Source organism: Capsaspora owczarzaki (genome assembly GCF_000151315.2).
Source record: "Capsaspora owczarzaki ATCC 30864 unplaced genomic scaffold supercont2.13, whole genome shotgun sequence".
NCBI lineage: Eukaryota > Filasterea > Ministeriida > Capsasporidae > Capsaspora > Capsaspora owczarzaki.
The window spans coordinates 700906-714321 of record NW_011887304.1 but is presented as its reverse complement, the minus strand read 5'-3'; the positions used below and the strand labels follow the sequence as shown (position 1 = coordinate 714321).

The following is a 13416-nucleotide window of genomic DNA, read 5'->3' as shown; positions in this document are numbered from 1 at the left end:
ACTGACATTTGACATCACTGCCGCTCCGCTCGCTCTATTGTGTCTGTTTAGGTCTCGACCCCTGCCTCAATGGCTATGGCTCAACCACGGCGCTCATCTCAAACTGCTCAACGTGCATCGACCTCTCGGGCTGCCTCTGGTGCGCCTCACCGTCCGTACGTCGTTGACACTTTCGAGTACTTTGATTGAATTGCCATTGATTTTGCAGTTCGACGAGTTACTGACCTCCTTCCATCAACAAACCCAATGCCAAAATGTTCATGCAGCTGACCTCTGGAAACTCAAAGTACATTTCGCCGGAGGGCCTGTGCATCTCGGGTGACTGGCGCGGTCTCGGCGAGCAGGTCTGCTTCTCGTGCTCGGACTGGCGCTACGGTGAATGCGCAAGTAAGGCCTACTTACGAGTTAGATTTGTGATTGTGGGAATACTATTGGACCTTTTTTGATCCTCGCCTGACCGAATCTTGATTGGACTCTTCCCTCTCTCTCTCTTCTTATGTTTACAGTCAGCAGCGTCGTTCTGTATGGTCTGTGCGGAGGCGCAGTTGCATTGGTGCTCATCGCCATCACTATTACTGTCATTTGCGTTCGTCGTCGCCGTCGCTCCACCGCTTACATGATCATTCAGTGATGAACAGCATCACGGATTTCTTTGTATTTTTGTTGTGTTGCTTTTTTTTGTGGCGTCTATTCATACTTTCGTGCTCACTGACATCACAGCAGGCTTTGTGATGCCTTGTATGTGCATATTTGCTTCATTCGTATGGTTGTGATTCAAATGTACAGACTTTTTCGCTTTCGTTCGCCTCACTTTTGTCGCAAACACTCATACACATGCTTCAACACTCGCTGGGTGGCTCCCAGATGCGAGAAACCACGCGTGAGCTGGCTGATGGTCGAAGCGGAAGGTGTCCACAAGAGTGAGGTCGTGGTAAATGTCCCATGAGCCGGTCGTGATGCAAATTGGACAGCGGAAGGGGTCGAACGGCTAACGCAGGCGGGAGACGCCCGATCGGCATGACTGAGGGTCCAGATGTTTGCAGCGTTGTCGTTGATAGTGCATGGGCGTCCGACGCCGCTAAGCCTGCCGCTGCCGGTGTGGTGAGTTGTTGAGTGCCGGATGCTGGCGGTGCTGCTGCTGCCACTGCTGTTGGAGATCGGGGCGATGCATGGGCCTGGGCAAGCGTTTGCGAGCTTGCTCTTGGAGTGAGTGGCGAAGATGTGGAGGGATGTGCAGCCGCGAGCCGTTGGAGGTGGCTTCCTGCCGACGTGAATGCAAGGGAATCTCGAGACACGACTCGTGCCACCGCGTTATTACTTGCATGCAGCTGCTCTCGAGTTTTGGTAAACCGCTTTCGACCTTTCCAAGCTCTAGAATAGATTGCTTCTGCGCCGCCATCGCTCTCATAGTCGGCTGCTTCGCCAGCGTCGAGAGACTTGGCATGGCTCAGCGGCGAGGTCAAGGCGACCGCGGCGTTCAAATGACCAGCCTCAATGTCCATCGACTTGGCAGAAGGTACGCCAAAGAACGAGGTGCGTGAGCGGTTGGCAAAGCTTGTTCGCATTCGATGCGAGTCGACAGTGGAAGGAGATCCTGCCAGGCTGCTCAACGAAATGCTATCACGAGCGCTTGCAGGCAGTTTGGTGAAGCGCAAGTAGCGCAGGTGCTGCACCAGCACATCAACAACGACTAATAGCAGCAAAGGAAGAAAAGTCAGGATCAGAGAGAGCTTGGCGAGAAAGCAAGATTCCCAACACCAACCTTGAGTGGCTGCCAAAGAGCCAACAACCACGAGCGTCACAAATTCACTCGGAGGACCCGCGCATATGAGCGCAACGACGATCGCAATGACGACCCGGGAGAGAATGATGGTATTCAAGTATGGATCTGAAGAGGGGGGCGCGAAAACAAGTTGGTCAAGGCCCACAACAAACACTCAAAAGCATTCGTTTTGATAAACCCCCCCCTTTACCCTTTCTGGCAAACGAGTTGATGAACGTGATGGCAGCGTTGCAAAGAAAGACCACGCTGCTGCCACCGAGAAAGTAAAGCACGACGGCCGAGTTGTTGAGCGGATCTGCAGCTCGCGCAACCAACGGCGCAAGAAGAACGCCCGTGAACGCCAGCGAGGTGTGCAACGGATAGTGCGCATACAGCCACAGCGGCGACAAGTGCGTGGCGTGACCGACAACTTGGCCGTCGAAGGCGTCAAAGTACATCCACCACAACGAGAAGGAGAACAATACAGCAAAGCCCAGCGCAACTCTGCGAGGTGAGATCCATGGCAGAATTCAAATGACAGGTGAGATTGGTTGTGAGCATCGGAGAGAAGTGCGTCGCGACAAATCCCAAGTACGAAAAGAAAAAAAAGGCATGCAACCAACCCAATCGTGGCAGAAAATCCGGCAATCGTGCTCCCCTCGGTTGCCGAGATGATTTGCTCTCCAAGAACGACAATGGTGAAAATGCCAAATCGATCAGGAAGGTGGGAGGCATTGAAGGGAATCTGCAGGGTCGAGAAAATTGTCCAGAACCAGTCATAGTCGACCCAAAACAGTCGTGGCAAGTGACAATCCTCATCCGTACCTGGCGCCCTCGCTTGATAATATGCGCTGTGCATTCAGCTGCAATGCCTGCTAGCCACAGTATCACTCGCCAAGGAGTTGGAACAGCAAGCGACGCGCCCCACAAGGCAATCGAGATGGTATTGGCCATCACAATCGCGCATGCCGCCGATCTTGCACGCGGCACATAGTAGTACACTAGAAGGTGCACATTCAAGGTGGGTCGTAAGAGTCTGAACGAAAGAGTTTTGATTTCCCGCTGTAGATTGCCAACCGCGCCTTTACCTCGCAAGTACTTGATGAGCATGACGATATCGTTGCACATGTAGGCAATCGTGAATACGTCCGAAGTGGACCCGAGTGCGTAGTGTAGGTTGTTAACCAGGATGACTGCGGTAATCCGATGGAGGTTAGCAAAACCCAAAATCTCCCGCACTCTCAGAAGTACAGATCACACGTACCAAGGGAAATGAGTTGAATCAGCATCAAACACCGATGGATGACATCGTCAGTGTCGAATCGGTTGGCGTAAAAGGAGGACGAAGACCAAATCCACCACATTGGAGTAAACAATGCAACAAATGTTCCGAGGGCTGCGGCATCCACCCTGTCGTCCAGATACAGCTCGATGATGCCTGCCACAAAGAACAGATCGAAAAAGAGCTCTTTTGGATTGCATCCCAGTGACAAGTGCACGTCGTGAGCAAAAGAAACAAAGCGGGCTAGGAACACAAAAGTAAAACATTCGAGCCAACTGTACCGAGCCAAGTTGCCGAACGACCGTGAGTGCCGGCCGGTAGAGGGGGAGCGCTGATGTCTACTGCAGATTCTTCGGTATGTGGCTCATTGGGACACTCGTCGGGATGACGTGACCCGACATCTGTGACGGCAGCTCGGTCGATGCTGGCAAGATACTGTGGCGGACGAAACACTGACATCCGCCGCTCTGGAGGTGGTGGAACGACTGGCACTGATGTGGATGGCTGCGCCTGTCGAGTACGATGGTGATGCCGAGCTTTGTGATGTGCCTGAGAATGATGGCGGATGTGCATGGGCTCTGTGCGAACTTGCAAAGTGTATTCTCGCGCTTCATTGGTCGGAACGGCCGCCGCCTCATGCGGCAGTGTTGGAGGTGTCTCGTTCTGTGGCACTGGCACGGTGCTTGAAGGATGAGGTGCTTCTACGGTCGAAGCGCCTTCCGTGCCAGGAGCCATGGCGGGGATCGTACTGGCTCTGGACCCTGCTAGGGAAGTTGGTTCACTCTCCGAATCCTCCGATGGGGACAAGGTAAAGTTAAACACGACGGAGGCATTCTTGCAGCGAGACAAAATCCGTGTAATGGCAGGCAGATCGTGGTGGCTGCGCACCAGTTGCAGATCGTCTTCCTTGTTGAGATGGAGCTGAGGGTTCAAAATACAAACGTGAGCGCACCATCCCCACTCCCCCCCCACCCCAATTTGCCCTCAATATCAAACCATGTTACCTGGCGCGAGAGACGCTGAAGGGTGACGGTGGACATGCCATCCGAGTTTCTCGGGAGGTCAACCACCAGCGTTTCCTCCCCGCCACTGACCGACGAATATGAAAGATCGTCATAAGACGATGAATCGTAACTGACAGACGCCGATGTGGTGACTGAAGGGTCGTCCATCAAACAAACAGCGGCAGGTGTGGTACTGTCCTGATTGTTGCTAGTGAAATGAACGCGGTCGCCGTGCTGATGATCCGGCATGCTCGGTCCTGTCGCCTGCGCTTCACTAGCCTCGGAGGGCTCACTCGCTTTGACATGACCCTCAACGACATTATCAGGTTGAGGTGGATGGGCGGTGCTCGGGTTGGAATCTGGCCGATTCGCATGGGTAGGAAGCGATTTTGCTCGTCGGCGAACTTTGCGTTGCCTCGTGTTTCTGGAGCGCCGTATGATGGAACTGTACGAACTAACTGGTTTAATCGAGAGGGACTGCTCATGTTGGAGCGGGGCTGAAGAAGCAACGCCAACCGGCGCTTCGTTGGCTGCGTTCTTGTCATCCGCGTCTGGTGGTAATGATGGATTGTCCATCGTCCTCTCAAAAGACGACTGCCTTGAGGGGCCCTACGTCTTTAAAGGAAGGGTGCGGTTGGATTGATGTTGGCTGGTTTGTGCGTTTTCAATTTCGATTCCATGATCACACGAGATACTCGTAGATCGTTTTTGTTTAACAGCGGGTGGTGTTCAAGTGACGTCCGTTCCATTGCCAAGGACCACCCATTCCGCCCTTGCGATTGTCAATTGAGACTCTATCTGCTGCGCCCCTGCTGGTATCATCCAACTTGACACATGCTACCAGCAGTCGGTGTCCATGGAACAGCGAGAGCGGCATCGAGTCATACCCCACTTTCCTCTCTCTCTCTCTTCCTGCATCGCGTGTCATGCAGCTCAGCACGGTCATTACATGCCTACGCACTTGCTCACTGCCGCTCGTCGTCGGATCTCCGCTCCCTCCGGCCCGCCCCAACAAAAATCCAACCACAATTCGTATTGAGCCAATTCAAAATGCGAAAAACAAAAATCCTCCGCATTGCGCATCGTGTCGCACATTACAAAAACAGCCTAACCCCTAACCCCTAAGCCCTAATCCCTGCTCCCCCTTTCCGCTTCAACTTTGCCAACGTTATCATCGTTTGAGTTTACTTTTGTTTTTGTATCTGCTTTTTTGCGTTTGTCGTTTTGCCGGCTTTTCTTTTCTATTTTTTTGTTATCGGTTTTGATCTGGTTTTTTTTTTTTATTCTTTTTTTTTTTATTCTTTTTTTTTTTTTCTACTTTTTACCTGCTTTTCTTTTTCCGCTTTTCTCTGCCTTTGTTGTTGTTGTTGTTCTCTGTTCTCCTATCTCAGCACTTGTTGTTTGTTGTTGAGCTTGTGCCCTCCCTTGAGCCATTGAGCCATTGAGGTTGCTCCCCCAACGACGACCAATTCACACCCATTTAGCAGAGAACCACAACAACCAACCGGTCCTGTGTGCGACAGTCGCGCTCTCACTCCTCACAACCACCACCAGCTCAAGCACAAAGCACACAGCCCCCGCAACGTACCGAAGAGCATGCACGCGGCGGGTGGCGACGGCCGGCTTGAGCCGCTGGTCATCGCCGCGCGCCAGCAACCACCATCACGACCACGACCACGACCACGACCACGACCACGACCACGACGCCCGCACCATGGCAGCCGCAGCCCAAGCCAAAGCCCAAGCCAAAGCCAAAGCCAGAGCATCACTGGAGCGACCTTGGGTGACGCCGAGACGCGCGCGGCCGACCCTGCTCGCTCTTGTGCTCCTCTGCCTGCTGTCCTTGCTGTCCTTGCTGTCCTTCACCGCAGCCCAAGAGACCGCCACCGCGTCGCCTACGCCATCGTCGTCGCAGCCAGACGCCCTGTCATGGAGCGTGGAGTACGTGTGCAATGCGAATCCAACCAGCCCCATTGCCATCTCACAGCAAAGCGCCACCGCAGTCAGCTCGCGAGTCGCCGAGGTGGACGATGTCCATGTATGGATTTATGGCGGCTCGAATGTGGACGACGGCGCGCCAGTCACCGCTCTGAGACACTTGTTCATTAACGACACCTTCTCCAAGACGACCGGAGATCCGCTGCCCGCGCGGATTGCTGCAGAGTGGCGGCACCCGAATCAGACAGGAAACGTCCCTGCGAGCCGCGACCTCGCCGCAATGGTCATGCTGTCCTATGGAACGGAAGCGTATCTCCTGTTGGCGGGCGGCGCGGTTGGCGGCGGCGATATTGCGTTAAACATGTCCATGTACCGCATTTCAACTGGGGTTTGGTCAGAGCCCAGCTTCAACAGCAATCCGACAGCAGCAATTCCGCCACATCTCAAGGACCTGCATAGCGACCCGTGGAAGCTGCTTGCCCGTGTCGGCGCAACATTGACGCCTGTGCAAGTGGTCGATTCTTCGCCCCCGGCGTCAGCAATCATGGTTGGTGGCATGTCTTCCTCCGCTGGAGTCTGTAGCGACGCGAACACGACGCTTGCAATCCACCTCAATGCCGCAGATCCGACATGGGAAGTCATAGACCTCGAGACCGCGCCTCCCTGCCTGCCAGCCCCAGTCGTGTCTCAGCACTCCGCCGTGTACTCGACAAAGAAGACCGTACTATTTGTGTTTGGCGGCCGCAACTGCAGTTCTGAAACGTCAGCGCTCCTCTACAAGTTCGACCTGATGTCGTCTTGCTGGACGGAACTCTGCCAAACCGCTGCGTGCCGAGCAAGCAGGCCACCGCCACTGTTCAGTCACTCGGCTGTGTTGGTGAACAACGGCCGCGACATGTTTGTGGCCGGCGGCTTTTCCGACCTCGGAACCAACCAGGATGTCTGGTATTACAGCGTCCAGTTTGACATGTGGCAACGAGTCAAGCTCGATCCCCGCTCCCCCTTGTTTCCTTTCAGCATGACTGCCATGTTTGACTACAGCGGCCACATTGTTTTGCCTGGAGTCACCTTGGACGACCAATCCCCCAGTCAGTATTACGGAACGTTTCTCAACCAGCTGCACCAATGTGACGACCTTTCGGTTTGCCAAACCCCGCCCCTGCATCACCTTCCCCTCCAGAGGCCGTACCCGCTCTACCCGCCCAGTCCAGCAAGTTCATCCCCTCCCGCAAGTTCATCCCCTCCGCCGTCCACTTCTGCTGCAGTCACGTTCACGGATTTCCTTGGCTCGACATCCACTTCTACTGCATCTACATACACAGAGTTCACTCGCTCAGCATCCGCGTCTGCTTCATTTCTGCCTTCGCCGTCGGCTTCACTCGCGACTCCAACGGCGGTCAATGCCACCTCCGCCGCCTCGGACACTCCGACATCCTTCTCAGCAACGCTTCCCCCAGCATCCTTCGTCTCAACAACGCCTACCCCAAAATTCCCCTCCTATGCCACGCCCACCCCAACGTCCTCCAATTCCAACACGACATTTTCCTCGACGGAGAATTTGAGCGCCGGCGAGACGTCCGCCGTTGTGGGCATTCTCATTGCCTCGGCAGCCGGTGTGGTTGCGACCGTCGGTTCCCATGTGGCTGCTGCAATGGCTTTGATGAGCGGCAGCAAGCGGAAGGCGAGCCTGCTGGATCGCGACGACGTGTTGATCTTTGCCGTCTTGATCTCCTCGGCTCGCGAAGGCTTGCTCGACCCCATCATGGTTTTACTCGAGCAGGAGGATGTGCGCGAGCGCATCATCAACGAAACAGACCAGCAAGGCGCAACCGCCCTCCTGCACGCCACGGCCGCAGGCCACTTGAACGTGATGGCAGCACTCCTTGAGCGCGGCGCCTCCATTGGCATGCCCAACGAAGAAGGAATGACGGCGTTGCATCTTGCGTGCGAGTACCGCCAGCATGAGGCTGCCATGTTCCTCATCGAGAAGAGCGCGCCGCTCGAAGCACGCGACATGGACGGCCAAACTCCCTTGTTCACCGCCTGTGCTGTTGGAGACGCTGTGCTTGTGGGCCAGCTGCTTGACAAGGGCGCCAACATGGACAGTTCTGACAGCTCTGGCACGAGCCCACTCATGCTGGCCATCCAGTACGGGTTTGAGGAGGTGGCGCTGTTGCTTTTGGCGCGCGGTTGCAACCCAAACATTGAGGATCGACGTGAATGGACTGCGCTGCACTGGGCAGCCGCTACCAACTGCTGCAGCGTGGTGGAGGCCATCTGCACAGACTACCTCTATCAGGTGCGAATCGAGTCGGTGACCAACGATGGCCGCACCGCCCTCGACCTGGCCACACGCGAAAGCCACCAGCACGCCATTCTCATGCTGGAAGCCGCTGCGCGTGCTGTCGCAACCGGCGAAAAGTTTGTCGCCGACCCCACCATGATATCGCCACAATCGGTGTCTGTCAGTGGCGGTGGCAGCAGCCATCGCAGCGTTGCCAGCCCAACGACGACAGTGCATACTTCAGACGTGTCCACCGGCGTGACTTCGCCCAGCATTTCTGTCTCGACAACGGTGCCGTTGGGGCTCGATCCCGACCTGTTGGCAGGTGTGGCCGACTTGCAAACGCTCCTCTCCCCCGACAACCTGGACGGCATCGATGCCACGATGGCGGTTGATCACGACGTGGACTTGATGCGCCTGCTCGTGGGCTCGCCCAGCTTGAGTCCTGAGACGACGTCGTCCTTGCAATTTTCCGACTCTCTGCCCCATGAGCTCCTGGACAATCGTCACTTGCTTGGCGCACCGTCGAACGCGGGGCTGTCCCAACCAAACGAACTGTCACCTCTGTCGCTTTCTCCAGCGGCCTCGCACAGCGTGTCGGTGAGTGCCAGCTCGAGCTCTGGGCTCTCGTCCCCGAGTCGGCTGCTGCCTGGCACGCAGTCCCCTGTCGAGCCGAAGCCACGCGGCCGCCCGAAAGCCAATGCCACTGCGGCAAGCGCCGCGGCAGTGGTCAAACCAGAGCCGCCGTCGTCCGACGCAGCCGGCGTTGGCCTCTTCAACACGGTTCCCGGCAGCTCAATCGCGAGCACGCTCGGCCACGATCCCAACTCGAAAGTGTGCCTGCACTGCGGCCTGACCAAGACGCCGCAGTGGCGCAAGGGTCCTGATGGCGACACGTCGCTGTGCAACTCGTGCGGCCTCAAGTACGTGCGCAAGATCAAAAAGCTCCGCGACAAGGGCATGTCCGAACAGGAGGCACTGGCGCTCGCTGCCCTGCCGCCCACAAAGCGTCCGCGTCGCAAGCGGTCGTCGCGCAACGGATCCCGCGATGGCTCCAAGTCCAACTCTGCCCAGGTTTCGCTTTCCGCCGGCACGGGCCAGCCCATCCTCGCGGAGGCCACGACGCTCGCCCTAGCTGCGCAGCAGCTGCAAAACTCGATTGCCAGCCCCCTCGGCGGACAGAGCGCCCTGGATCGCTTGTTCGACCCCTCCAGCCCCTCCCACAACTTTGATCTCCGGCAGTTTGACGAAGGCGACGAAGATGACGACGACGACGATGATGATGATGATGGCGATGCGCAGGTGAATCATTTGCTGCACTCCATCCAGCCGATGCAATTTTGAGATTTTGTTGTTGTTGTTGTTGTTGTTTTTTTTTGTTCGAGTCGTGACTTGTACTGTTGAGATTACAGAGTTGTTCATTGTTTGCCAATTGGCAAACCAGATGCATTCTGATGCTCGTAGATCTGCATGGACGTACAGCAAACAAAACTGCAAACAAAACAGCATTGCACAGTTTCCCCTCCCCCTTTATCCCTTCCCTCACCCTTCCACTTTGATCTGAAAAGTCCAACTTGACCTCCAACCAAGTCACTCCCTCGTGGACACACATGGCGGTTCGTTCGTGACCAATTTTGAGATAACAACAAACCAATTCTTCGCCGCCCGCATCGATTGTCCTGTTTGCCTTTGCCCCAATCGCGTTTCCCAAACCGAATGCCATGTCATTGCTCGGCTTGCGCAATGAGGATGAGCTGGCAACAAAACACACAGCTGCATGCACAGCGAAAACAGCGTGCGCGGGATGATGCAATGACTTCCAAAGTTACGTAGGTGATGTCATTGTTTGGCCAAACAATCCATTCTCTACCTCCATCCATTTTCGTTTTTTATGATTTTTATTATTGTTTTTTTCAATTTTTGCTCGTTTGTGCGCTTGTGCACTGGGCTGCCCATTGCGCAGACAGCAGGATCTTGTTTCCGCACTTCACCCTCTGCCTACCTTTGCCTCGGTTTCGCGGGAAGCGCGGGAGGAGCAGCGGAGAAACCGCGCCCTTTAAAAGCGCTGCTTCCAAAACGAGATTTCCGTTCAGTCTCTCTTTTTTTTTTTTCGATTTTCTATCGATCTCTGCTCTGCATTTCAGCAGAAGCGCATTTCGCTTTTTCCCGTTCTTTCTGAACCTTTCGTTTCTCACTCGAGCAACAAAAGGGGAAAGAGAACCGCACTCTCTCCTTTCTCCCCTCTTTGTCCTCGTGCGCGCACGCGTTCGTTCGCATTGAAAAGCACAAAGTGACATCACTTTTTACCCAAACAAGCAAAAAAGCTCGACCCGATTTTTTTCCGAGTCTTTTTTTTTATTCCTGTTTGAGCTTTTACCAATCAGCGTTGGTAACACTTTCACAGGTCTTTCTTCCTTTTTCTTCTCCAATTGTCATCTTCTTTTTGTGGATGCTCTTGATCCTCGCGTGTTGATACTTTGACATCTTCGCGTCTCTTTTTTTCTTTCGTCCAATTTGGTATTTTTGCATCAAGCCCGTCGCTGCGAGAACGCCCCCTTTTCGACACACTTCCTAGCGTAGTCGCCTCCCACATCCATTGAACAAAGTCGCTTCGGACTCGAGAGTTTCAACGGAAAGGAAAAAAAAAAAGGAAAAACTTTCCAAAAAAAAAAAACTGAGCACTTTCCCTTAAAAAAAGAGAGCGCTTTTGTTACTTTTTTTGCTGTTTGATCCAAAGTATTTTTTTTTTTTCTGAACCAACGAAAACAAGAAAAGGCCTTCAAAAAAGTCTTTCCCTCGCACCCCGGAATCAAGTCACTCGGTTTATTGTCGGATACCCACAAGCACCCAAGGAATTTTTACCCAGAAAAAATCCTCAAGGGCGGCGAAAATCACAACAACGTAACAAGAGCCGATTCTTCCAAGAACGAGACACTCCCCCAAGCAACCATGTCTGCCTAAAGCAAGACCCAGTTGTTGATCCAAGTGTTTTATTTTTGCCGAAGGATTTCGTTTCCTCTTCTCCCGTTGCTTTTTTTACTTTGTTTTCACCTTTCTTTGAGTTCTTTTTTTTTTCGGTTTTTGTTTCTTTGAGCGCTTTTATTTCCTTCAATCTCTCCGAGCCGATTTCTTTGGTTTCGTCGTTTCTAGGGCTTAGCCTTTTTTACCTTTTTCTTTTCTACTCGTTGCTTCAGCGAAAAAAACTTTCATCGTCCTCCCTCGTCGGTGGACTCGCGTCAACAACAAATTTGTCACAAAGCCCCTTTCTTGTTTTTAACTTCTGATTGATTTTCAATCAGGCTCTTGACTTTTTTTTTTTTTTTTTCAGTTTGACTTTTACTTTTCGCTTTTCTCGTTTGTTTTCTTCAACCTTCTCGGTTCGTTTTTTACGCACGCTACCTTTTGTTCTTGGATTTCGCTACGCCTTTGGATCTGCGCAATCAACCCTTCTTGGCTTGATTCCTCTGTCCTGTTTTCGCCTCCCGTTTGCAAGAATTCCTTTTTGTTTCGCCTTCTAGTTTCGTCGCTCGCTTTGTCTTTGACCCAAAGATGACGACGCCGAACCAGTTTCAAGAGCCGCTTCGATAGCCTTCAACCCGCATTTGACCCGTCTCTGTGACGCCTTTCAGATGCACGCTTCGGACCAACAGCATTTGCTTTTTCTTTCCCACCTTCAATCTCCGACTCTCGCTTTCGCGATGACGACGATGATTTGATACGGAGTAAAGAAAAAAAGCCAAGTACAACCAGAGATGCGACGCTGAATTCGTCCGTTCAGGATGATGGTATGTGTGTGTGTTTGAGATTCCACTGTGAGCGTTTTGGTGTTGCTCTGAGTGTGTCTCACCCCTGTCTCTCGCTCTCTGTGCTTGCTCTTCTCGCAGGACGCGCTACATCTCTCGCTTGAGTTTTTTTGATTTCCTCGACCGTGTCACTATCCTCCAAGTCTAGTAACCTATCATTGACAACACCTTTACCTTAGCATCAGCTTTCTGCTTTTTCTTTTCTTTCTTTTTCCTCTTCTTTCCCACCACCACCATCACCACCAGCAACCATGTTCCCCACTTCCAACTTTGCGCGTGCTTCGGCCAAGCCTGCGGCTTTTGCGTTTGCCCAGCAAGCACAGCAACCATTCTATTCAGACGAACACATCCTCGAGGAGCTGCTCAAGGTGCCTGGCGCGCTCTCGACTCCGCTGTCTGGCCCGCTTTTGCCCTTTGATGACAAGCTGGTCTTTGACTGCGAATTCAAGCCTGCGTCTGTCCAGGCTGCGTCTCTTGGCGCTTCTGCTGCTGCTTCGTCTTCTGCTGCAGCGGCCGATGCCTCCGAGTGCTTGCCTTCCGAGTCGCTGGCCTTCTGGCTCGAGTTTGGCCAGTCTGCCAACTACGCCCTCACGGCGTTTGAGCCTGCAAGCTGCTCGACTGCTCCTCCTGCTCCGGCTCCTACCTCCGCCTCGATCTCGACCGTCTCGTCCGTCGCCGACCTGACTGCGCTTTCTGGTATGGCCTCGCCACGTCGCATGTCGCGCGACACCGTCTCTTGCCTGCCTGCCCCCATTCCCTCTTCGGCTCGCAAGCACGCTCGCGATTCGGAGGACGACGATGACTTCCAAGCCTCTGACGAGGAGGACGACGATGACGACGACGACTACGATTTCGACTTTGGCACGCACGCGGCAGCCTCGCGTGCATCGACTGTCTCTTCTGTCGCGGCCACGCCCCTGCCGTCTGGCGCGCCGTCGTCCGTGTCGCCTGCTTCCGCCCCCGCCACCAAGCCCAAGCGTCCTCCGCGCAAGCGCCGCCCGCTCGACGAGGAGGAGAAGATTGAGAAGCGTCGCCGCAACAAGATCGCCGCCGCCCGGTGCCGCGACAAGAAGCGCGAGAAGCAGTCCATTCTCGACGAGCGCACCGAGCGCATGCGTGAGGAGAACATCAACCTCAAGCAGAAGGTGGCCCAGCTCGAGATGGAGGTTTCCTATCTCAAGAACCTCGTCCTCGCCGCCAAGCGCCTGGCGTGATTTGTTGTTTTCGTTTGTGTTTTGTTTTGTACTTGCATTTTGCAATTCGGCCCCATTTGTTAGTAATCCTTTTCTTGTCTTGTTACCAATTCAAACATTCCGTGTCTATATTTCCAATCCAGAATCTCA

At 54.0% G+C, this 13416-nt stretch overlaps 3 protein-coding genes across 3 annotated transcripts; 2 read left to right on the top strand and 1 right to left on the bottom strand.

Annotated features, from left to right (window-relative positions):
• Positions 1-281: 281 nt before the first annotated feature.
• CAOG_07147 (hypothetical protein) lies at positions 282-3658 on the bottom strand (the record flags this gene model as incomplete). Its single annotated transcript, XM_004343821.2, has 5 exons — positions 282-394; positions 1319-1690; positions 1974-2078; positions 2851-2955; positions 3502-3658. The coding sequence occupies 5 exons, from the start codon at positions 3656-3658 to the stop codon at positions 282-284; spliced, it is 852 nt and encodes a 283-aa protein (XP_004343871.2).
• A 2104-nt stretch (positions 3659-5762) lies between these two features.
• CAOG_07146 (hypothetical protein) lies at positions 5763-9614 on the top strand (the record flags this gene model as incomplete). Its single annotated transcript, XM_004343820.2, has 1 exon — positions 5763-9614. The coding sequence occupies one exon, from the start codon at positions 5763-5765 to the stop codon at positions 9612-9614; it is 3852 nt and encodes a 1283-aa protein (XP_004343870.2).
• Positions 9615-10390: 776 nt separating this feature from the next.
• On the top strand, positions 10391-13395 carry CAOG_07145 (hypothetical protein). Its single transcript, XM_004343819.2, has 2 exons — positions 10391-12055; positions 12155-13395. Exon 2 carries the CDS (start codon positions 12325-12327, stop codon positions 13285-13287), a length of 963 nt encoding a protein of 320 aa, XP_004343869.1. The 5' UTR covers positions 10391-12055; positions 12155-12324; the 3' UTR covers positions 13288-13395.
• The last annotated feature ends 21 nt before the right edge of the window (positions 13396-13416 follow it).

Bases quoted from the DNA above. Each gene is read 5' to 3' on its own strand.
- CAOG_07145 (XM_004343819.2), top strand. From the start codon at position 12,325: ATGTTCCCCACTTCCAACTTTGCGCGTGCTTCGGCCAAGCCTGCGGCT.